This window comes from Trachypithecus francoisi, unplaced genomic scaffold (assembly GCF_009764315.1).
Source record: "Trachypithecus francoisi isolate TF-2019V2 unplaced genomic scaffold, Tfra_2.0 Contig01579, whole genome shotgun sequence".
Taxonomy (NCBI): Eukaryota; Metazoa; Chordata; class Mammalia; order Primates; family Cercopithecidae; genus Trachypithecus; species Trachypithecus francoisi.
The window spans coordinates 8324070-8348272 of NW_022681442.1; the positions used below are offsets into that span (position 1 = coordinate 8324070).

A 24203-nucleotide genomic window follows, 5' to 3' on the forward strand; every position below is an offset into this window, starting at 1 on the left:
TCTAGACCAAGTCTCAGTGAAGGTAAGACCTCCATTTCTCAGGGGCCTCATGGTCTCTGCTCCTCAATGCACACCTCTGCTCCCTTCTCAACTTTCTCACCTGCTTGCATGTGGACAAGAAGTGGCTTCCCCAGCCCCCATATCCACAGGATCCTCCACCTAGCTGCAAAGACCACTACCAATGGGTTCAGTCTCTTTAGTGCCCTAGGAATGAATTCCAGTTGATCCAGCTCACCTTTCTTGAGAAGGACAACAAAAGTCCAAGGTCACTATCTTCAGGCCAACTAGGAAATCAAATGCCCTTGAGTCAAGTATCCATCTGGTGTCCACTAAAATATATTAGGGAGGTGTTGGGGGTGGAGAGGGGTCATGTACATAGTTCTGTGGCTTTGGGTACCATCCCCAAAAAGGGGCTTAGTCCAGGACTGAAAGAGCCCCAGTGCAGAGATTATGGTGGCAAAGCGATAGCTTGGGAAACTTTTTCCTTAACAATGATTTTCACAATGATTATGCAAAGTATTTACATTTTATATGTATCTACATAATGTTCATCCACTAAAACTCCAATATCTCTAGGCTTAAGAGAGAAAATGCCTGCTTACATAAAGGGGAAGAAGCAAATACAAAAATGTATGACAACTCAAAGGAAATAACATATGAGGGAACTGGAAATGACTTTGGGTGACTTTGGAACTTATTCTAATGTGTTTGCTTATTCACATCCCTTTCAAGGTCAGGAAAAGAGGGCTTCTTTCTAAGTGGCACTAATTGATGCCTCCTTCCTCTAAGCCTCAGGCCACTTGGCTGATTTATATGCCTGTCCCATCCCAGTAAACTATACGTTTCTTGAAGGCAAAGGTCACATGTGATTCATCTTTGAATAATAACAATAACAGCAATTAACATTGTGCATAGGGTTAATCACTTCATATCTGCTATCTCACCTAATGCATATAAAAACCCTATGCAATAGGCACTGTTATCATCACGACTTAAAGAGTAAGAACACAAGGCTCAGAAGTTAAATAATGATCCCAAATCCCATAGCTAGGGAGTTACAGCACCTGCATTCAAGCCTGATAGGTCTACTATAGAGCCCAGCTTCCTAAACTCAATGATATGTCCAAGACTAAGTCAGAAATGTTAGGTTCAAGAGATGAATGAATGGGTGGATGGGTGAATGGATGATGGATGGATGGATGGATGGATGGACAAATGAATCAATCTTTTAGGAAAACAAAATGTGATCCACAAAGTGGATACTGTGGTGGTTGGTGAGCTAAGCACATTAAGACATGTTCCTGAGTGAGGGCAAGGGCTTGGATTTCCTGTATTCCTGGTCTAGCTAAAACCTGCACCTCTAATAAAAAATCCCCACAGGTCCTAAAAGCATAAGGGTCATATAAGAGGGAAAGAGAGACAAAGGGATGAAGGACAGAAATAGATGTGCGGTGAGTATTCATTCTGTTCTAGGTTTCACAAATCTGAATTTGTCTGATCAGCACAAATCCACCTTCAGAAATGGTGGAAGGTCAGAAGGATCATCTTCATATGAAAAAGACTCTCATTATGTTCTAGAGACCACAGGAGCTGAAGGGTTTTAGCATCTTCATCCACCTGTAAACATTTGCCTTTCACAACAACTTTAAAAGCAAAAGGCTTTGAAAGAACGAAAGCCCTTTTGAACAGACTTCGTTCACACTTGCCTGTAACTCTCTTACTCCTTGTATCCAGTCAGGGTTCAGACAGGGAAGCAGAGTTCCAGGAGCTCATGGAATAGGGCTTTATTATAGGAATCTGACCTTGTAGTTGTCGGAGGAGCTGTGGGGGAGGCATGAAGGTCTGGATGGGGTGCTGGAGGTTCGGCAAGCACAGTCAGAGAGGTCAGGCACATTTAGCCACCACAGAACTGCAAAAAGGATCTGAGGAAAGGCTGTGTAGCTAATGTCCTGTGGGTCTGCAGCCAAGCATCTGGTGGCAGGCCCTTGGGCAAAGCCAACGAGTAAAGAGAAGTTAAACTCTATCAGGCACCTCTGCAACCATCCATCACTGCATCTGACAGCCAAGAAACCCCAAAGATAAATGGCCACCATGTTTCTTCAGCCTTCCCTGTCTGTGTGTGTTCCCCTTTTGGCCAGCTCTAACTCAGAAGCATAAAGGGAAGGGGACGCTGGGAAATGTAGTTCTCAGCTTAACCAAGTTGACCCAGCACAGTCCACCAGACTCCTTTAATTAAATATAGAATACTTAAAGTGAGTATTCACATCTTTGGGGAGACTGCACATTTTCATCATAATTACATGATAAATATTTCATGGTATATATCTTTGTCATATAATTAGGAGTAAAATATGTAATCTCAAAAAGATACTAAATAATTCAAATGGCTGAGGATGTGATTAAAATCATGACTGAGATATGGTCAGAAGGTAACTCAAGGTCTTCAAGCATGATCTCCCAAGCCACATGTCTCCTAACTAGCCCAAAGCTATTATCACTACCCTACATTCTCTTATGAAGTCTTATTTCAGAATGGAAATTTCAAGAACTCACAATATTTTCCCATCTTCTTCCCTCCAAAATTACTAGACTTGAAAAATCTATACAGTATCCCAGTAACCGCCTGATTAATATGCAATTTTAACACCTGGTGGTGTCCCCAAATACCTACTATCTTCTGAAACTCCATGTGCAGATAAACCTGAACTGGGCCTACAAGTAAGGATAAGCGCATGTCCTAAGCTGCTGCCTGGAAGATTCTCTCCACAATACGTGTGTTTCAAGGTTTCACTGCACTGTAAGTAAAATGGGCCATGTCATCATGCCTTCAAAAGACACAATTCCTTCATGGCATATGCATGCTAGATCAGATCCAACTCTTGGGCTTGTGGGCATGCCAACAGGCTCATTTATCTATTGCCACCTACCACCACCCGGACCAAATGGCATAATGGAGTAGCAAACAACTATTTCAAAACCCCACCAGCCACATTTTCCTAAGTCAAACTGTGCACAAATGCCTTTTACTGTTTATTGATTGAAGGAAAGAAGGAAAGGACACACAAAGAAAGAAGTGAGAGAGAAACAGAGCAAAAAGAGAAGACACCATATTCCCTGAATTACAGACCTTCATGATTACCTGTAAGCAGTGGTCAAGAGAAGACCTTCAATGGCATGCCACTGTAACATTCAGCCTGGCACAGGCTTCTAATCCCTGAAGGTTATGAGGCTCCTGTGAAAGACCCCTATTTTTTCCAGCAAGCAGTTAGCAGTGATGGATGACTCCATTAGAACAGCCATGACTCCATGTTTTCTCAGAGGCCCTCAGCATCCAGTTAAGAGGCTGAGCCTTAAGAAGCTTTTTAGATATCAATTCCTGGATGTCCAAAGGGTTGAGTGAACCACATTCAGCAGGTTTCAAAATAGCTCAGAGGAGGCCTGTTTCAAACTGATTTCTTCAGTTTCCAATTCCTGACCTTTATCTCTATTTTTGGAGAGCTAATAAAAACAAAGATTAATCCCTGTCTTACAAAAGCAATGACAATTCCACCCACAAATCTTATCGGCTCATACTCTGGCACAGCTGTCAATCTGCCCAGCAAGTCCTCTTCCTTCTCTTACCAGGTTCTCCTGAGTTGTCCAAAAGCAGGACCTTTTACAAGCATATCTGTCCTCGTAATTCCAAATCAATAACTAGATGCTTACAGCAACAGGTATTAAAAACAACTTCCCTTAATCTTATTTTTTCTTCTCATCCATTTTACTAAGCTCTAATCAGGGAGAAGCCAGTTTAGATTAAAAAGATGAAATTGATCAGGAATGTTGGCCAAAGAAATCTAAACATGGCCCAAAAGAGAAACCTTTTTCTTGAGCTCTATTTGTTTTGGAGTCAAAAGTGAATAAGAAAACCTTTGCTAAAGTTTTGACTAGTGGCCAAATTAAAATTTTGTCTTGACCCAATTAAAAGTTCAAACTTAAATTTTGCATTACTCCAATTATTTCCCAGTTCATCCGCATAGGTTAGTTTCCCTGCATGTTTCCACAGGGTTATTCTGAATGGGAGGTCTTGGGTAAATCAAACTGATTTATTGTTTTCAGCCAAAAAGTGTTTTCTTAGAAATATTAAATGTGTCCAACCTCAGTAATGCAGACAGCTAGTCAAGTGCTTCCACGCAGAGGTCTTGTTCAATATATAGGTCAAATATCACAACTACTATTAACAAAGTGTTAAAATCTATAAAGAATTCACAATTTAGGAGTTAGGATATCCTCTGTAATCTCATTTGATTTTTTTCCTATCATGTCAATTTATCATATTGTGTGTCACTGGAGTCCAAATAAATGCAACTGATCTAACTTTTAAATAGCTTTAGAGTTGAGTCAAAAGCAAAACCCTGGGCCGGGCACCGTGGCTCATGCCTGTAATCCCAGCACTTTGGGAGGCCGAGGTGGGTGGATCACGAGGTCAGAAGATCGAGACCAGCCCAGCTAACACGGTGAAACCCCATCTCTACTTAAAATGCCAAAAGTCAGCCGGGCGTGATGGCAGGCGCCTATAGTCCCAGCTACTCAGGAGGCTGAGGCAGGAGAATGGCAAGAACCTGGGAGGCAGAGCTTGCAGTGAGCCGAGATCGTGCCACTGCACTCCAGCCTGGGCGACAGAGCAAGACTCTGTCTCAAAAATAAACAAACAAACAAACAAACAAACAAAAGCAAAACCCTGGGTAATGGTTGGCAACACAAGTACAGGATGTTTGGAGATAGCATGTCCTATTGCAAAGTTAAGCAATGCAAAGGTGAATTCCACATTCTAACAGTACGCAATTAACAATATATATTCTATTAGTATAACTAAAGGGACCAGAAAGCCAAGCTACCAAATAACAAGCTCTCAACAAACAATGCCCATTCTAGACGTCTACTAGCAACTGAGGTCAATGTTCACCTGATGAACAGGAGCAACAAAAGGTATTGTGTTAAGAAGCTTATTGGTATACTTGTCCTCCGTTTCCATGATCACCTTTATGCTAGAGTCACATATGGAAAGCTGTGTTTCTCCACATCACCAGCAATTTTGATGAACTAACTATGAACCCAGCAAGAGGAGCTGCTTCTATATCCAAAGCTTGATGAAGGCATACATTGCTACTATTCCGTGCAAGGGTATTTCTTTACCTGGAGAATGCTAATAACTGAATGCCATGTTAGCCTGTGAAATGATGAAGGAACTGAGGGATTTTTTGTCAGACAATTCAATGAGAATGTTAGGTCTTAGCAGCTGAGGAGGGTAATATAACACTGAAGACAAATTGTCTGGGCTCTTTAAGAATACATGGCTGGTGCTAAGAAAATCTTCAAGAGCCAAGTATTTTGAGAATTATAAAGTGATGTTATAACAAGGTCAGGAGTCTAGGTACATAGGTTTTAAATTACTGCAATAGCCTATAACAGAGTCCTATAAAGGGGATGAAAGGTACTTCGTTACAACATTGGAAAAGCAAACTTAGGTGCTTCTGAGACCAGTAGGTATAATTTGTATGGCTTCTTCAGGTTTTTGTTAACTGCACAGAGTTGGCTAATATGGTCAGAGGTGAAAGAGTATTTCTTGGGAAATTAGTTAATCAAGTAAACCATTGGAAATGAACTTTCAATTACTGAAATGTGACACCTGCTAAAATCAAGCTCAGTAAAACATTTCATTTTCCTTTTTTCTACTCAAGTCAGGTGATTTGGAAAGTTATACCAGTGGTGTATTTAAGGAAAGCAAAACAACAAAATAAAACCAATTGCTTTTCATTTAAAATAAGTCGGAAGATCATTTGCCAAATCATGAGTTATATTAAATGGGCTGGCCAACTCACGTCATGTTCTCCCAATTACAGCCCTCTATAAATCACAGTACAGTCTAGGTTTTACCTTCCAATTTTTTTTCATCAGGACACAAAATGATTCCCAACTAAGTGCCCTACAACCAACCCAGGACAAGTGCCATGGGCATCCTTCGAAAAAGAAAGCAGCATTACAACACACCACTGATCAAGGGGAAAGTGCCTTTGTACTCAATGGTCCAATTGGTATTTGCAGCCACCGGTACAGCAGCTTTCTTTCATTTCTCTTACTGCTAGTTCCAAAGGCAACATAGCCGGGTGCCGTTCTGAAAGGAAACTGCTGTAACTAGTCTTAATAGCATAAATCAGTACTTTCCCAAGTGAAAGATGGGCTACCCAGAGACATTTCAAAGACTGAGGTGGGGAAGTCAAAGGAGAGAAGAACCATGAAACTAGCGCTGTGTTTGCTCCCCAGATGTCAACACAGATGTTGTTTTTAATCCACCTCATCTATTGAATACTAACACGCTCACAGTTTCCTGAGGAAAAGAACAACTTCTGTGGGATTATGCAGTTTTCACCAAGTCAGAGACAAATGCCATTCCAATACAAAAATGGTGGCTGACCTCAGATGAGGGGGCGCTCAGCTCCGCCACTCCCCTGCCCAACCTTGCTGCTGCTAAGTTTTCCTGGTCAGTGATGGACTGTAGCTTTGTCCCTTTCCCTTTCCTATATCTTATTAACCACACTGGATGTTAACTGGGGGTGGGCTTATTCTGGGATAGAAACAGTTACCAGTTACCATTTCTACAAACTTGCAAAAACACAAAGCCCGTATTTTATATGGTTACTGCATAAGCAAAAAAAAGCAATAAATGGGTACAACATTGAAGAAAAGTGGAAAATGGAAATGGGGCAAGGGAGGGGTACAAACGAGGCTTCAAGCATTTGAAAAACTTTATTTTAAAATGAAGAGATAAAATACGGAAAAACATTAAACATTTTAAAATCTGGACAGTGGGTTTACGGGTATGATCCCAAGTTTTTCTGAATGTTTAAAATAGTTCACCAACATTTTAACAGAAAAAAATACTGGCATGTTTAAGAACTAGAAATCCCATAGATATCTGAGAACTACATTAACTTATGAAAAAGAAAAAAGAATCTAAAAAGTCAGCTAATAATTATATCTGAGAGTGAAGTGTTAAATATTTTTCATCCAAAGAGAGCAGATATTTTCTACTGACTGTGTCAGGTACACGCTGATAAATATTTAACATACTTGTTCATAACTCCATGATCTAGGTATTATCTTCATTTTACAGACGAGGAAACTACAGCTCAGAAATTTTATTTTTTAGATTAAGACAAGGTTGGCATCTGGGGAGCAAACACAGTGCTAGTTTCATGATTCTTCTCTCCTTTGACTTCCCCACCTCAGTCTTTAAAATATCTCTGGGTAGCCCATCTTTCACTTGGGAAAGTACTGATTTATGCTATTAAGACTAGTTACAGCAGTTTCCTTTCAGCAAGACAAGGTCTTGCTCTGTTACCTAGGCTGGAGTGCAGTAGTGCAGCTTCAGCTCACTGCAACCTCAATCTCCTAGGCTCAGGTTATCCTCCTGCCTCAGCCTCCAGAGTAGCTATGAACTACCACATCCAGCTAATTTTTGTATCTTTTCTAGAGATGGGTTTCGCCATGTTGCCCAGGCTCACAAATTAACTTAGCTAGTGGCCCCCTGAATAGGCAGTAAAGTCAGGATTCAAAGCCACGTTCAAAGGCTGGACTCTAAGATTCACGCTGTCACATCACACTGCCTGACCTGTTAAACTAGCAGATTCAATTCTGGATGAGTGACAGGCCCTTCGAGTGAGTGGGCTCAAAGATTTGACAAGATGCTACGCTCCCTTATTTTTAAAGTATAACCAGAAGGCTCTCAAACAGGGAATTTCTACCCACACTGCTTTTCCTAGTGCTCAGACTGTCACAGTGCCTGCATTAGCCACTTTGCTGATCTTAGACTTCAAGCAGTCACCAAACTTAACTAAGTCCCTTACTACCAGGGCAGTGGCTGTGAGGACCAAAGGTTGGCCAAGGTCTTGAAAACAAAATGTGGCCACGCTGTGGTATCACAGCATCTGTCAGTGTTTTGAACCCTAGAATCTAGCAGTGGCTGGCACATCACAGGCACTAAATAGTTGTTCAAATAATCAAATACTAACTAGGTGGCCCTTAAAAATAAGGTAAAAAATAAATCACGGGCAAAATCTCATATTAAGTGCATGAAGCAAGATATTTATGTAACATGATCCAAATTTTGTAAAAATTATACATACTAACTGGCCCCCACTTGCTCAGGAGCATCTTAGCCATAGGTACATAAGTAGACACCTGCAGCCCCTCACTCTGGAACAGCCAATAGAGGGAAAGTCCATGCAAGGCTCACTCACAACTATCGCCAGCCACAGGGAGCACCTGCCCACATGATACCTGGGGGTGCAAATTTGAAGTGGCCGTTTTCCCTCCATGTCACAGAATTCCTAATGGCCAGAATCCTGTCAGTCATAGCCACAGGCTCTTTTGTATCCAGGCTTCAGATGCTCTAGGGCAGGGGTGTCCAATCTTTTGGCTTCCCTGGTCCACATTGGAAGAATTGTCTTGGGCTACACATAAAATACACTAACAATAGCTGATGAGCTGAAAAAACAACAACAACAACAACAAAGTCACAGGCGGGTGTAGTCGCTCGTGCCTGTAATCCCAGCACTTTAGGAGACCAAGGAGGGCAGATCACCTGAGGTCAGGAGTTCGAGACCAACCTGGGTCAACATAGTGAAACCCTGTCTCTACTAAAAAAAAATACAAAAATCAGCTGGGCATGATGGTGGGTGCCTGTAATCCCAGCAACTTGGGTGGCTGAGGCAGGAGACTCGCTTGAACCCGAGAGGCGGAGCTTGCAGTGAGCGGAGATCATGCCATTGCACTCCAGCCTGGGCGACAGAACGAGACTGTCTCAAAAAAAAAAAAAAAAAATTCTCATATTTTACAAAAGCTTAATTTGTTTTGGGTCACCTTCAAAGTCATCCTGGGCAGCATGTGGCCCATGGACAACAAATTGGACAAGCGTGCTCTAGGTGATGACTTCTAAGTATAGCTATGGGCATCCCCCTCAAAGTGGACACCATGCAGGCTATGTGGCTTGTTCAAGTCACACCATCCCAAGTAACATCTTTAAATTTGTCTACCCAGGCGTTTCACGTGATGCGGCTAACAAAAACTTTACTGTTAGAGAAATATACAGAAAATCCTGAAGGATGGATATACACCAAAAATGTTAAAAGTAGCTATCTCCTCTGAGATGAGTAAGTTCTGGAGCCCTGACACACAGTGTGGTGGCTATCATTAGTAATAATGTATTGTATACTTGAAATGTGCTGAAATTATATCGTAAGTATTCTCACCACATAAAAAAATTACATAAATTTATAAATGTAACTTGTCAACGTATAAATTTGCTTAATTCAATTTAACAAAGTGATGGAGATATTAGCCTGGTTGTGGTAATCATCATTTCACAATGTATACATGTATCAAAACATCACATTGTATACCTTAAATATATACAATTTTCATCAAATATCTCTATGAAGCTGGAATTTTTAAGTTATATCATAGGATTGTGACAGTATGTTTCATTTTTTGCATGTTATCTGAATTTTTCTACAGTAAACATATCACTTCTAAGAGACTTACTAAATGTTAATGAACAAAGCCAAAGGTCACCTGTCTAATGCACTGGACAAGATGTCTATACTCCAAAATTATATTTCAAATTATTTTAAAAGGAGTCTATATAATTTGGCAATATCAAAGTGGTCCAACAGGCATGTACCAGAGCACACAAAAAGATGTGGTCCTGCTCTTGCTGTAAGTAGGAAAGCAAGATGTATGCATACAAAAAGGTTTAAATGCCAGGCAATATGAGTAACTGCTGCTAAAGGTATACAAGCGGGAGGTGTTTCATGCATGTTTTGAGAAAGGGCATACTTATTTGTGAGCTGCAACAAGGAAGAAGGGCTTCATGGCAAAGGGGTTTTGAACAGGACTTTGCAGGATTCAAATTAAATCCTGAAAGAGCAATTCAGAAAGAGAATGCCCCTGGGCAAACTGAGATTTGGGAATCAACACAAGCGTCAGAGTGACAGTGAAGAAAGTAACCTGGCTCTCAGCTAACAAAAGAACCCCGTGTTTTCTGCAGGAGTGGTAAAAGGTAAAACGATTGTGGGAACAAGACCAGAAAAAGTAGAACCAACCGGCTCAAACGAATTTGGGGAAAACTGAGTTAAACAAATTTACAAGGATTCATTGTAGTGATCTAAGCTCTCAGTAGGCTAATGTGCGTTGAGTCGCCACTGAGGGAAGGAAGCTAGAGTTATTAGGGTATAGAAAATACCTTTGGCAAAGCAGGAATTTAACAGATAATGGAGGAAAAACAATGAAGGGTTTGAATGCCAACGCTAAACTGGGCATTCTGGCCTTGGTCCTTCTAACAAGGCCTGGATTTCCCACAGAACAAAGGCTAACCTGCTAATATACCTTTAAGTTTTTACACAACAGAACTCAGAACCAGATACTGCTATCACTTTAACATTCCCATCCCACCTGCTTACTTATATTCCCAACAAGGGTTAGTTAGTCCCATCTTCTGAAAGCACCTTACAGTCCGCAGCCCCTTCCGGATGATCTGGAAGCTTGGGAAGCAGCACATCTCCTTATGAAATCGCTGAAGGGCGACTATGAGCAACAGGAAGCAGTGGAGGATTCCAAGTACGACATAAGAATACATTTTTTAAAAATCTAGAAAATTTTTAGAAATCTGATCGAGTTTTTCCAAATTACAGGTGACAGGCATTTGTTCAATTCAAGGTGCCATAACCAGGATTTCTTAAAAAGCAAAGAAAAAAAATGCACGCATGCACCAGATACATCACATGCAGGAAGGGCAAGTCATGTTTCAGGACCCTTCTGTCTGTCATGCATACGATACTGACCTCTGCGTTCTGAACTGTAGTTCAAAATGTATTTCTTACTTGGGTCACAACTACAATGTTCAAAAGTCACTGCTCTATTAGATGGAGGACTTAAGGCAGAAACTGGAGGCTGCCACATTCACCCAGAAGGAAATGGGATAGGAGCAGTAGGAAGAAAAAATAAACAGAAGAGACATTTAAAGAATGTGGGTAAGGGAAACCAATGAGGCCAAGGTAACTACATCTGGGTAATTTGGGGAAAAGGTAGCTATAACCATAAACAAGCAAACCGTGAAGAGCTGATTAAGGGGTATGTAGAGATGGAGGGAGGCACATTTGATATCCAGAGACAAGAGGGCATCCACATGGAACCATAAAATAAGCCCTCCCTCAGCACCTCAAAAACAAGTCCACATTACTTTAATTTGGTTACCTATAACAATACTATATTAATTCTTTCACTTATACAATGTTTTAAACTTATGATCTGTCCTCAACCAAGTGGTCAGGGACTTTTAGAAGCACATAATCACACTAAAGAACTAATAGCATCAGTTAGTCCCTGGCTATTACATTATTTACCATCCCAAGGGCTTCACTGTGATTTGGTATTTGATGGCTAAGTATAGAAGGGTCTGTCATTTGGCTGTGTGTGGACTATGACTACATCAACACAGGGATGTACAAGCTACCTGAGCACCACTGCACCAGCACTAGTAGGAGAGCACTGAGCCAAAAGGTCCCCAGCGGCTGCCACATAGTCTCTGCCCATCCTGAGTGAAGCTGTACACTTGGCTCAAAGGCCCTGCTGATCCACCGAGAGGGCACAAGGGGGCATGAGGGAAATGGCTGAACTCCAACAAATCACTTTATGCAGGACTGAATCCCCAACACACATCAGAGGAGACAATTAAACGAGGCAGAGTGGACTTAAAGGTAAAATGTCATCCCCAACATGCCTGTGATGGCAAGTTTTGCTTTACACAAGCCTTTTTAAGTAAATTATATTAATTACCAACATTCAAAAACATCCAACATTCAAGGGTTCTGAATCTCGTTTATTAGATAGCACAGAAACAACAGGTCTAGATTATATTACAAAAAGAGCTCAAACTGTTCAGATACAGCAACGGGGCTTGCTAGGAGACAGAAGGGGGAATTCTTCAGACTACTGTACAGGGACACAAAGACTCCTCATCCTAAACAAAGTATTAAGGTACATAGACAAGTTTCTTGTAAGACAGAAAACAGAGAAATCCACAGTAACTCTAACACATCCCTTAAGGAATAAGCATGTATTTGTAGGAAGCAAACAAAGCTTTCCATAGAGAAACCACTTTCACAGGATGATTAGGTGGACCTGCAATGAAGAAAATACATTTCAAAACATGGGTTCAGACTTACACCAAGTTTTCACTGAAATACTTTAAAAAAGACCCTTCTCTGTATCAAAAGAATTTTTAAAAAATACATCACGGATAAAATAAATGTCAGGAAAGGTCCAAGTCCTATTCAGAGACATACATTTGCAAATTAATATAAATTTTAAAGTTTGACAACAAAAATATTATTTGGAACTACCTAGAATAGGCCAAGCTAAGTTCGTGTTCTGCTTTAGTGCATTACATTGAAATGAATCTCATTCTCACTATAATTTTTTTCTTTTTAACCTTAATCACCAGCGGCTGGTCAACTGAAATGGACATGAGAACTATATAAATGTCAGAGAAATATGTAAACCTCATTAATGTTTCCAAAAATTCATTTAGGGATAGAAACAGGTCCAAATAGATGCCTGTCTAAATGCACTGCAATTACGTTACAATTATTTTTCCAAATACACAGATATGCTCTGTCTTTTCTCAGCTCATTACTGACTCAAACAATTTGCCCTTCTGGGATCAATTGTTTGCTAATAAATAATTGTTTACAGTCACAAAATGATATTAGGAGGTTTTCTTATTAGTTTTCCTTCTGCACCCTAATAAGATTGAAAACTAGCTGATTCCCAAGAGTCTAACCTTAACCTCGCTTTGTTTAACAGCCCAGGAAATGATGAACCATCTGCTTCAGAAAATAATGGACAGCCAAGAGGAAATATTGTTTAATTGTAGATTAACCTCCTCATGAAGCAGTCTGAAGCAGCTTTAGAATTAGCAACTATAACCAGCAAAAGAAACAAATGGCTCATGAGCGTTTTCCTCTACTATTTAAGGTCCAGAAAGAATGCAAAGGGATTTTGATTACATTTATTTACAAACATTTATTTCCACAGTGGAAACAAAAAATCATCAAGGTCAAAACTGATTCTCAAAACTGCAGTCACTGCCCTCCAATTTTGTTTGCCCAAATACCTTTAATGCAGCAAACCATCAAACCATCTCATGCACTTAAGAAAGTATTTAAAAAAAAAAATTCAAAAACCTCTTTTCCATTATTTTCAGGTTGTTATAATATTAAAATTAGCATTTTCCCTGGTTTCTTTAATAGTAATAAATCCACCATTGGGGAGTACGAATTGTTTTATTATCATCAACATGGCACTTAAGTAAATGAAATCTTGTCAAGTACATGGTGACCTACAAGTTCAAAAGAAAAAAAGAACAGCATGAGATCAAAATGGCCAGCCAGGACAGGAGATACAAAAGTGACAGATTAAATGCAAACACAGCCCTTTATCCAACAGGCTTCACATGCTAAGACTTTTCTAAAGTCAAACCTATAAAAGCATATCTGATATGGAATATTTAATACTCTGCCCCCTCTCAGAGGCTCAACCAATCAGCAAAGGTACCACACCCAATTTAACTCAGCAAAGTATAAGAATCCTGAAAACATTCAGTTATTCCACAAATATGTATCAAGAACTTCCTTTAAGGGCCTGGGGAGAGGGGACAAGGAACTGGGCAAAGACACTTGGGGTAGATATTTTATAATTTAACACATGCTGAAGTATCAGATTTCCCTTTAGCCTGGTGGAGGTAATTAAGTAAAAAGCTTTGCCCTGTTGGTATCAAAAAATGTAAATGGCTCTTCTCAGTCAACAGTTACAACCAAGAACCAAAGACGTCTACGAAAATTTCAAAACTAAGGAAATTTGCAATTCCAGGCAAGGCCATATTACTCTGGGTTTCCAATAAGACCCGAAGGTCACTTACTTTGTGTTAATATTAAAGAAACAACCTCTGTGGAGAGGAAAGATTTTTGGCAGTTCAAATTCTTAAACATCTTAAATAGAATTTACTAAAATAAATTATTCTTGAATTCCTCAACTTAATTCTGAAGCAATGAGCTGGTAATAACTCCAGAGATTCAAATAATAGAGCCTATTCAAGAAGAATGAGAGTTTGACATTCTTCTGTACAAAACAACTAGGCACAATTTTATCCATCAGACGTCTATCAACCTACGGATATTGAAAGCTTGGGAGAACATGATAACATCAACTCCAACCCTACAGTCAGCTGTAATATCGAGCAGGCATCAACAATGCTATTCATGAATTTAGAAAAATTAATAAATCCTGGGTTGAATGCAAGAAAAGGCTCAAATACAGGTGAAGCATACTCACTTGGGTTTTGTTTCTGCATCTGTCACTTGGCGAATGAAGATACCATCTTCAGGATGTTCCGTGTCATCCATTTCATACATATATGATGATGCTATTGCAAGCGTAGTCCCATCATTACTGAAGGCAAGTGATGCGATGCTCGTGGGGTACCGATGGAATTGGCACAGTCGCTTTTTGTTAAATGGATCCCAAATATTGACAAAGCCATCAGAACCACCTGGAAGTAATTTCAAAATAGTTAAAATGGTTCTTAACACCAGATACAGAAATAACCATTATCTTAACAGTTAAGTTTTTCGGTCATGGAAATTACATTTCCATAAAGCATTATATAGATTTTTTCTCACTAAATACCATAAAAAGCAAGCACCAAATAATATAATAAATAAATATAGGTCAGCATGCCATACTTTACCTGTGGCAAATGTATTGTGGATATTGTGAAAAGAAATGGCATTGACTGGGTAAATCTGCTCAATATTATTTTCTTTTAGTCTGTGACATTTGAAGGCATACTTCTTCTTCTGTACCTCAGGGCTTGGGTCCAAATACTCAACTGCCACTCGGCCTTCAATAGAGCTCAATACATAACCCTGCCAAGAGAGAACCAGAGGGAAAAAATGGTAAATTCCAGCTTCCAAAAACAAGGTGCTAATTCCCAAATTCAACCCACACTAAAGAGTGATTATTTCAGAAATGAGAAGTACAGCAGGCTTTAATGAAGTGTTTAGGCTGTACTAACATAGTTACGATGACTTTAAAAAGAAAATAAGACTGGCATCACTTGCTTTCTTCACAGGTACCAGGGCCTTGCACATTACAATAAAAAATGTCTAGTTGTTACATCAAACCTAAACAAAATTTAGTGTTTTAGTGTCGCTTATTTGTTGTCCTGTTGTCCTGCCCAGCAGACTCAAATTTGTTCCCTCAGTTAAAATATATTCTACTATGTTCTGTGCCTCTTCATCATGAACAACTGTTAAGAATTGTGTTTCCTTCATTGGGGGTATCAATAATCCAAATAAACTGGAACACCAGTCTTCCATCTCAGTCATGCTACTTCTTACATTTAGTACAGTAAGTCAGGTTTGCACAAAGACTTTCAGGGACATTCAAAAGTGGTTTACAATTTCATACGTTTTCTCATCTTTCCTTGAAATGACAATATCTTAAAAAATAAGAGAGAACACACCAAATACAAAATCTATGATTTTTTAATCCTTCAAGGTATGAAAAAGATTTATTCCTGAAAACTGTTTATGAAGAAATAAATAAGTCAGTAAAATCTGACTTTTTAACTGCCATTACAAAGTAGAAATATCTTATAGAAAATATTAGATATAATGGCATTAAAATAATGTTCACAATGAAAGCATATTTTAATCACATATTTAAATCTCTAAAGTTTCACATAACTGCAATTCTTTATCTTCAATGGAAACTTCCAATTTCCTAAAAAAAGGAACTGTGGTCACCATTTGAGGTACTAGCCTTTGCAGGCTAAAAAGCCAAGAGAATAACATACCTGCTTCAAGTTCTACAACCACCAAAGGACAGCCATAAGATACCAAAGACACCTTCTGTTTTTAATGACTTTTCCTCTTGCAAAATTTCTATTGCAACTGACCACACCACCATCTCCTCTTAAAACTTTAAGGACTTGAGGGAGGAGGGAGATCACTAATAAACAGGCTAATCTTATTTAGCGATGGAAGGGCACCCTGTACATCCGTCATAAGAGGGGCCCTGCCTCTCTAACCTCAGTTGAGTTTAAGAAAAAAAAACACAAAGTTCTATTGTCAAACTGGGGAAAGAACTCTATAAGCATTAGGATTACAAAAAGGCAAAAAGAAAACAGCAAATTCCATAAGCTTAAAATTCAGATATAAATTTTAATTCAGCATTTTGTAAACTGAAATATCTGCAAAGCCCTCTTTGATTCTGTATACCTATGAAGCATCCTGGACCAGGATCAACAAAAGATCAGAAGACCTCCTCTATTCAAACCACTTCCTGAGCAGATTACTTGGTCTCTCTGAACATCAAGGTCGTCTCTAAAATGGGGGTTAACGCACTTCCTTTTAACACATGGCTGTCAAAAATATCAAGGAATACACCTAACAGCAAATTCTAAATCACTACTGAAAAAAAAAAAAAAAAAAAAAAGAAGGCTTTAGGGGATAGTAGCCAAATCATTATACTATAAGATCACATTATTTTCAAATTCCAGAAAGAAGAGGGACTATAGTTCAGTACCTGCTTGTTTGGAAACGCTCGTATGCAGCGAGTCTGGTATTTCAGGCTGGACTCCCTGCGCTGCTGCACGTAACCCATGTTCCGTAAGTCCCACACCAACACTCTGCGGCCTGCTGTTCCCACAATCAGCCGGTCTCCAGAGACTGAGAGGGTATATACCTTTTAAAAAAGATCAAAACTTGCTAAAAATCACCTACTTGCCTGAAAATGGCATTTTGCCCCCAAAAAAAGTCTGATCATAAAACCATAAAAAATTAGCTGACCGAATTCCCCAATCACAAGTAACAATTTTAGATACTGCAATTATTTAAACCAAGTTTGCACAAAATAGCAAACCCATGATGCTCTTCATACTTCACCAAGCATCATATAATGTACATTCTAAGTAATTCTGTAAAAGAGCTTTTGAAGTCTTAATTCTCTCCATTACTAAAACAAATTAAACTATTTTTCCCAGCCTTCATGTTTCATTTAGAGACAACATAAAAGTGTAAAAAAAATTCAAGAAGGAGATAATAAAGCCATAAAATAATTCAAGGTAGAGTTTAATGGGTTTCTGGCTTTTCATAAAACAATCATTTTCAAAATTATTTTTCTATAATCACCCTTTTAGAATATTTCATTTTGCAACTCTAAAAATCTTGATTTTTTTTCCCTCAGTTGTTACATGGAATAAATAGGCCTTTCCAGGAAGGGTGAGGGAGCCACCACTAATTAGATGTTTAGTAGCCTTTGGTGGCATACAAACTCAAAATTAAAAGACAAGACAGTGTTCTGACATACAACAAAGCAATTCTTGTGCCCTGACGTAATACTACACATTCATGATAGAAGTTCAACATTAGGGAAAATTTTTAAAAGTATTGTATCCCTTCTTTTTCCCCTCATAATGCCTTTCTTCAATATTAAACTTTCCACAAAAATTCCTTTATAAAAAACCATAGAATTTCCTACAAGCGAACATTTAGTGGTTTCTTTCCACAAAAATTCCTTTATAACAAACCATAGAATTTCCTACAAGCGAACATTTAGTGGTTTATTTGCAAATATAATGTTACTTGGAAACAAAACAGAGGTAGCCAACTCATTAAAAAGGTGGCAAAAAAATATTCTCCTGATCATGTTCAGTCACTTTTAAAAAATTTAGACTTGCGACTCACAACTGTGCTCTATGATTTTCAATTAATAAGAAACTCTAATCTGACTTAGCATTTTCAAACCTGAAGAACTGCCATAAAAAATGTAGAGGCCCCATGGCAAGGTAAGATGTCTATTCAACATTCAATACTTAAGCCATATGTTGTTAATAATCACTAGTATGTTAACCACATACCATCAGCTGAAGAAGAATCAAGTTACCAGCTGTAACAACGCCATGCCCCACCCCTCTCTAGAATCTGGCCCTAAAATTCAACAATTAATGTGACTAAGGGAAAAATAAGGAATTAAAATTAAGATTCAAAACAACAGATTTAATATAAGCAGATTTAAATGTGAGAAATGTTGTTAAGATTTATCATAGCTTACTCAGAAAACAAAATGTTTGCAGTGAAATGAAAATTAATCTAAGATGTATAAAGTACCAAACTTTAAAAACAGAGAATCCAGAAAGAAATCGATTTATAATGGTACAATCATACTGGGAATTTTATCTTAAATCTTTACTATATAGGTGACACACAAGCTTCTAATAGTGCTTTCTATCCCCACTGATCATAAATCAAGTGAAACCACTGTCATGCTACTGACTAGGTATATACATTTATCAAAGAAAGTATTAAGAAAAGTGACATAATGAACCTTGCTGAACCAATAAGCAGCTTGATTCAGTGTGGCTGTCCATTATATGATATTCTGTCAGCAATTTATCACAGTTCTTAACATGTTACATACAACCATAAATCAAAACTAGAAACAATGCAATTATTTTATTCTGAACAAAGGTCTTGCCAGGAGTAGATTCGACTGTGATGTGACAAAAATAATGGCTCTTTGGATGCACTATTGTATATAATGATGGCTAACAGGAATTGAATAGTATATTTACGCTGAGGAAATAGACTCAAGTGAGGGATGCCTTTAAACTGCTAAAACAATCAATCTTTAAAATTAACTACCACCTGATAAAGTCTGATGAGGATACAGAAGGAATGCTCAATTACACTTTCATCATACAGAACAAAAGGTTAGAATAATACACAAAGTTTCGGTTTTAAAAAGCTTTGTTCGCTAAGAGCCTTGAAACTACATCTATCATTATTAAAAAAGAAATATACAAACAGAAGCCAGGGAACATAAAACACCTTTCTCACTGAACTTGAAATGATAACCCACTTTGCCCTCTCAACAGTCAACTCAAAAGAAACCTCAGATAACAAATGAAAATAAGTGATGTTCCATCCAATTTTCTGGTTTGGGATGGAGCGTCAATTTAAGACAATCAAACAGTTTGCTAAATGACTTCTCTGAAAAGGCAGTGAGTTGCTTCTCAATTCTGCGATTTAAAGCATTAACAATACATGGAAGCAAATATAACAACTGACAAATAAAAGTTGGCCTCAAATCCCAAAGTTAATTTTCTTTTGCATGAAAGCATTTCTATGTAGTTGGATTTATAAAATCGACTGTCAACTTTTTCCCCCCATGTTGACTTTTCACCTTTAAATTCAACCAACATAGTCAGCAATCATGCATCAAGACAAAAATCACCCCAAAACCATCAACTCCTGCAATGAATATAAAGAGCCTACCTTTTCAGGCTGAGAGAAGGTCCCGGCATTACAAGGAGTTCTGGGATCCCACAATTTAACTGTCTGATCCCAACTTCCAGTGACCATTACATTCACTTCTGGACAGTATTCAACACATCTGATAGGGGCATCATGGGTCCCAACAAGATTTTCTATAGGAAAAAAAAAGGGGGGGGAATCCCCAACATCTAGCTTACTACCTTTACTAAAGATTCCTAAAATAAACAATTAAAAGAAGCATTCATTCAACTGTAATCAATTTGCCTCATCCAACCCCATGGAAATGTCTACAGACAGAAAAATCTCTCCATGACTACAAAGTTATCCATTCCTCTCTGTTCACCTTACAGTGCACACTTCACATGACTCACTAGTATGGCACATACCAAAGACTGTCTTGAATTTCAGATTACATTAAAACAGTGGCATGTCTGTTATCTTCCTCACTTGATTCTAGACTTCCTATCAGGAACTGCGTTTAATTCTGTGATCTCTGCCGGTATCTAGTGCAAGCTCTGGTACAGGCTAGGTGCTCAAGAAACATCTGTTGAATGAACAAATGAATAGAGAACTCTGGTCTTCTGGATCAACAACATTTATGCTGAACATGAAGCCAATGCTGCTAAGAAACTTATTTACAAGGCTAAAGGGTTATGAGAACTGAGAGTGAAGTCTTCTCATTATTCTACCTGGTTCCACTGTGGTTCAAATTTTCAATTAGACATTTTCCTTATTTTCAATTTGAACCTTCCCACCATATCTCATTTATTCCTTCAACTAACATCTACTACACACCAGATTCTGTGCCAACTGCTAAGGATATAGGAAGGAACAATATATGGTCCTGACCTTCAAACAGTAAGGTTAGTCCCAGCACTTTGGGAGGCCAAGGTGGGCGGATCACAAGATCAAGAGTTCAAGACTATCCTGGTCAACATAGTGAAACCTCGCCTCTACTAAAAAATACAAAAAATAGCCAGGCATGGTGGCACGCACCTATAGTCCCAGTTACTTGGGCGGCCGAAGCAGGAAAATTGCCTGAATGCGGGAGGCAGAGGCTGTGGTGAGCCAAGATCACACCACGGCACTCCAGCCTGGGCAACAGAACGAGACTCCATCACAAGAAAGAAAGAAAGAAAGACAAGAAAGACAGAAAGACAGAGAGAAAGAAAGAGAGAAAGAAAGAAAGAGAGAAAGAAAGAGAGAGAGAGAGAGAGAGAGAGAAAGAAAGAAAGAAAGAAAGAGAGAGAGAGAGAGAGAAGAAAGAAAGAAAGAAAGAATTTCATGAAGTTTGGCGGTGACTTTCACAGAATAAACAGCTAATTCTCTATGTAACACTGAAAATCGAGAAGTTAGCTTTTCAGTGTTTCTCCCTACCCCCACAAGTTTCTGAACAAATAGAACCTAGATCTCCAAGCTTACTTATTACACAGGGTAAGCTACTGGCAAACAAAACCAAATACCTGCAGTATAAGTTAAAGACGAAAGTAACTTTCATGCAAAAGCCTCTTCTAATTGGGTGCTTAGTTTTTTGGACAAAATGTGGCCATCCTCCAACCATTCTCCCGTTGCTCAACTCATCTTCTATCTAGTCCTATCTCCGTACCAACCTATCTCCTTAGGATATCTGTGTCTGATGAAGATACATGGAAACAAATGCTCAGCTAGACAGCTCTATGCATGTGGGTTCCATTCCAATCTCTACACTGTCCCAATGTCACCAAAAAAATTTGAATAAGTCATTTCATATCTGGACCTCTAAGAAACTACTTAACTGAAAGGAAATGTATCATCTAGTTACTCATTCAAAAACTGCAACTGAAACATATTTTGCTAAATACCTATAACAAACACAATTAATATAAACATGATTGCCAATTTTTTGTCAGGTTTTAAATCTACCTTTAGCTTCTGAAAACTAAATTAGTTTCTGAAAACTGAACTCTCAAAACATCAGCATTGTAGTGGAAAATCCTAATGAAATGCTGGCCAGTCTGGGATCCAGCCCACTTCTAAGAACAAAATAAAGGCCAAATACTTAAGTGTCAATTTATGTAAACACTGACAATGGTGACCACAACTGGTTTTCCTGCAAAAATATATGCATAATGTTCTGTAATCAGTAACTCAATGGTTATCATTTAAACAAAAACATCCTAAATTCAAGCTTAAGCAACTTGGTAACTAAGCAATTTAGGAACTACTCTTCCTACATAAACATTTATACTTTAGAACACTAGTCAAGAAAACAGACTGGTAAAGATATTGTCACATTACCTTGATCAGTGTTCAAATCATGCATTTTCAATTGATGATCTAGTCCTCCACTCCAGGCATGCGTTGGATCCTATAAAACAATTTTGAACCATTTAGAAACTAGAACTTTTGAAAGGGTTTCAACTTTCTTATTTCTACAAGTAAGTGTTCAGTTTATGCTAAGGATATGCACTGGACTCAACTATTCATGGTAAACAAACCAAAAAACAGCATAAAAAAGCAAGTGGTCACTAAACTCCTGTGTCAGGAAATTAAAGGAGGGCTGCTTTATTCTAGCCAACACGCCAGCTGAGGGTAAACATACATTTCCCCTAAATGGTTTCGTTCAATACGGCAGCCAAAACAGTATTGTTGCAAATATAATGATCATTTATGTTCAGAAAGTTTACAGAGTTACTCCACAAGCCTTTAATGGAAAGGGGAAACGGAGTTTCCAATGTCTGCATATCCCCAACCTAAAACGGTACCGGCTCAAGGCAGGTGCTCCTGAAAAGCTAAAGAACTGTCTAAATAACCCCACTGACAGACGCCTCTACCCAACACTGGAAAAGAAACGCTCTTAACGTGGAGAATCGTAACACAGGAAGAGGGCCGGAGCGGGGCGGAGGGCACCTACGTAGAAGGCGCAGTCCAGGACAGCGCCGGTGTGCTGGTACTTGAGCCGCATGGAGTTGGCCGGCACATCGTAGAGGCGCACGGACGTGTCCCAGGAGGAGACAAGCAGGAACTGGGAGGTGTTGGGGCTGAACTTCACCGAGGAGATGCCATCCTCGGGTGGCTGGTTTAGCTTGAACTCGTTAGAACCGGTCATCTGCAGAACAGGGGCCCAGTCAGAGTCCCCAAGGGTCCCGCGGGCTGGGGCTGCGCACGGATAGCCTGGCGGTGGGGAACCCCAGAGGGAGGGGCCGAGACGACGACCGCGAGGAGTCTCTGCGCCTGCGCCGAGCACTAGCCCGCCAAGGTCGGAACTCGTCCCCTCCTCCGACCGTCGCCGCGCCCAAACCGGCCCGGCAGGCACCGCAGTCCCCCTAAACCCAGCCCGGCCTGCAGCGATGCCCGGACCCCAGACCGTTCCCTTTCCCTTCTCCCGGGTCCCGTCGCCCCGGGCACTCCTAAAAATAAAGGGAAAACAATAGAAATGAAACGGGATCCCCTGCGAACGGAACGGCCCTGCCAGGTGCAGACCCGGGAAGTCCCTGGAGAGTCGGCTCCCGCACACCTTCGCCTCGCCTCCCTACCTTGGGCTCCCCTCAGAAGCAACGTTTCCACTACTCGCCGCTCGCCACCGCCGCCGCCGCCTGCTTGCTTCCCTCAGAGCACTCGCAGGCTAGGCGAAGGAGGCGCAGAGGAAGCTCCAGCGTAGACCTTCCATTGGCTGATTTCAAACGCCAACGACTCAGTCTAGGCGGCCGATTGGTCCGCTCAGCTGCCCAGCATCGGTCAACCCAGTCATCCTGTTCCGGCTCAAAGGGAAACGGCTGCTTTTCCGATCACGTGGGCTCATTTTACCACCGAGGCACCGGCGTTCGAGCTGGACGCGTGGAAACTACAACTCCCAAGGACCATCGCGCCAAGGCTCTGTTCACGCCCTCTCCCGCCCGCGTATGGCATTCTGGGAAATGTAGTTTTCTGGTGGGGGAGCTGACGCTCTGCCCGCCCTCTGAGTAGAAAGCGGGAAAGATCTTTATAGCTCTGTCCGTGGCGCCGTCCCCTTTAAGTTAGTCTCTGAAACACAAGAATCCCATTTTGGTCAATACTTCCATAGTGCTAAAGTTTTCTCCCTATCCCTGGATGCGCACACGCCCGTGAAGCTAACGAAAAGTTGATGTAGAGAAGGAAATATTTGCTCTAATTAATTAACTGCATTATTTTGCGTTGATTTTTTTTTTCTCATTTCTTTGGAATTTCCACCTTTAAACCAGGGTCTCTCATTTCCCATTGTCTCAAGTTCTACTGAAGAAACCCGTTCATATTTATATTATGCTTTCTCTCTCCACCCCATCTTTCCACATTGAGCCTCCACTGGTGCCAGGCCTGGTGAGAGGCTCTGGAAAGATGCATGTAATCAGACCAGCCTTTGCCCTGGAGGAACCGCCCTTCAGAAGGGTGCACAGCCTGGGAAACGGTACTCTGCAAAGTGTTAAAGCTCCCACAGCTTCTTTTAGAGCTGCTTATTGAAGGATCCTAAAACGACAGCTACAAGCCTATCCCCTTCCACTCTGTCCTGCCACTCCCCAAAGTTGCAGGCTCAGTATGCTCCATTTACTGTTTTCTAGAATCCTCTAGAAATGAGGATCAAGAAGGTTGCTTGAGTAATGAGAAATTATTTTATCTCCATGAAAGAAAAGCAATACTTAATCAGTAGAATGAAGTGACTGATTCTTGAATGTCAAAGGTTCACTGAAAAATTTCAATTTAATCGATGCTTTAACTGCTTTTTCACTGCCTTTTGTAAAAGAAGAATATATATTGTTTTATTTGATTTTGTAC

At 39.9% G+C, this 24203-nt stretch overlaps 1 protein-coding gene across 3 annotated transcripts in view; it reads right to left on the reverse strand.

The window, feature by feature from the left end:
• The window catches only part of BUB3 (BUB3 mitotic checkpoint protein), a 38963-nt gene extending 15775 nt beyond the window's left edge, over positions 1–23188 (reverse strand). Inside the window, exons 1-8 of one of the 3 annotated variants that reach the window (XM_033180064.1) lie at positions 22952–23188; positions 22330–22524; positions 21714–21783; positions 19437–19588; positions 16687–16845; positions 14846–15023; positions 14431–14647; positions 11897–12219 (exon numbers count right to left, since the gene is read on the reverse strand). In XM_033180064.1, the coding sequence (XP_033035955.1) occupies positions 12210–12219; positions 14431–14647; positions 14846–15023; positions 16687–16845; positions 19437–19588; positions 21714–21783; positions 22330–22524 (981 nt within the window). In that variant the 5' untranslated portion in view covers positions 22952–23188 and the 3' untranslated portion in view covers positions 11897–12209. Of the gene's footprint in view, positions 1–11896; positions 13439–14430; positions 14648–14845; positions 15024–16686; positions 16846–19436; positions 19589–21713; positions 21784–22329; positions 22525–22951 lie in introns of those variants that run through there. The other 2 variants (XM_033180054.1, XM_033180044.1) reach the window with 2 other exon arrangements.
• Positions 23189–24203: the final 1015 nt, after the last annotated feature.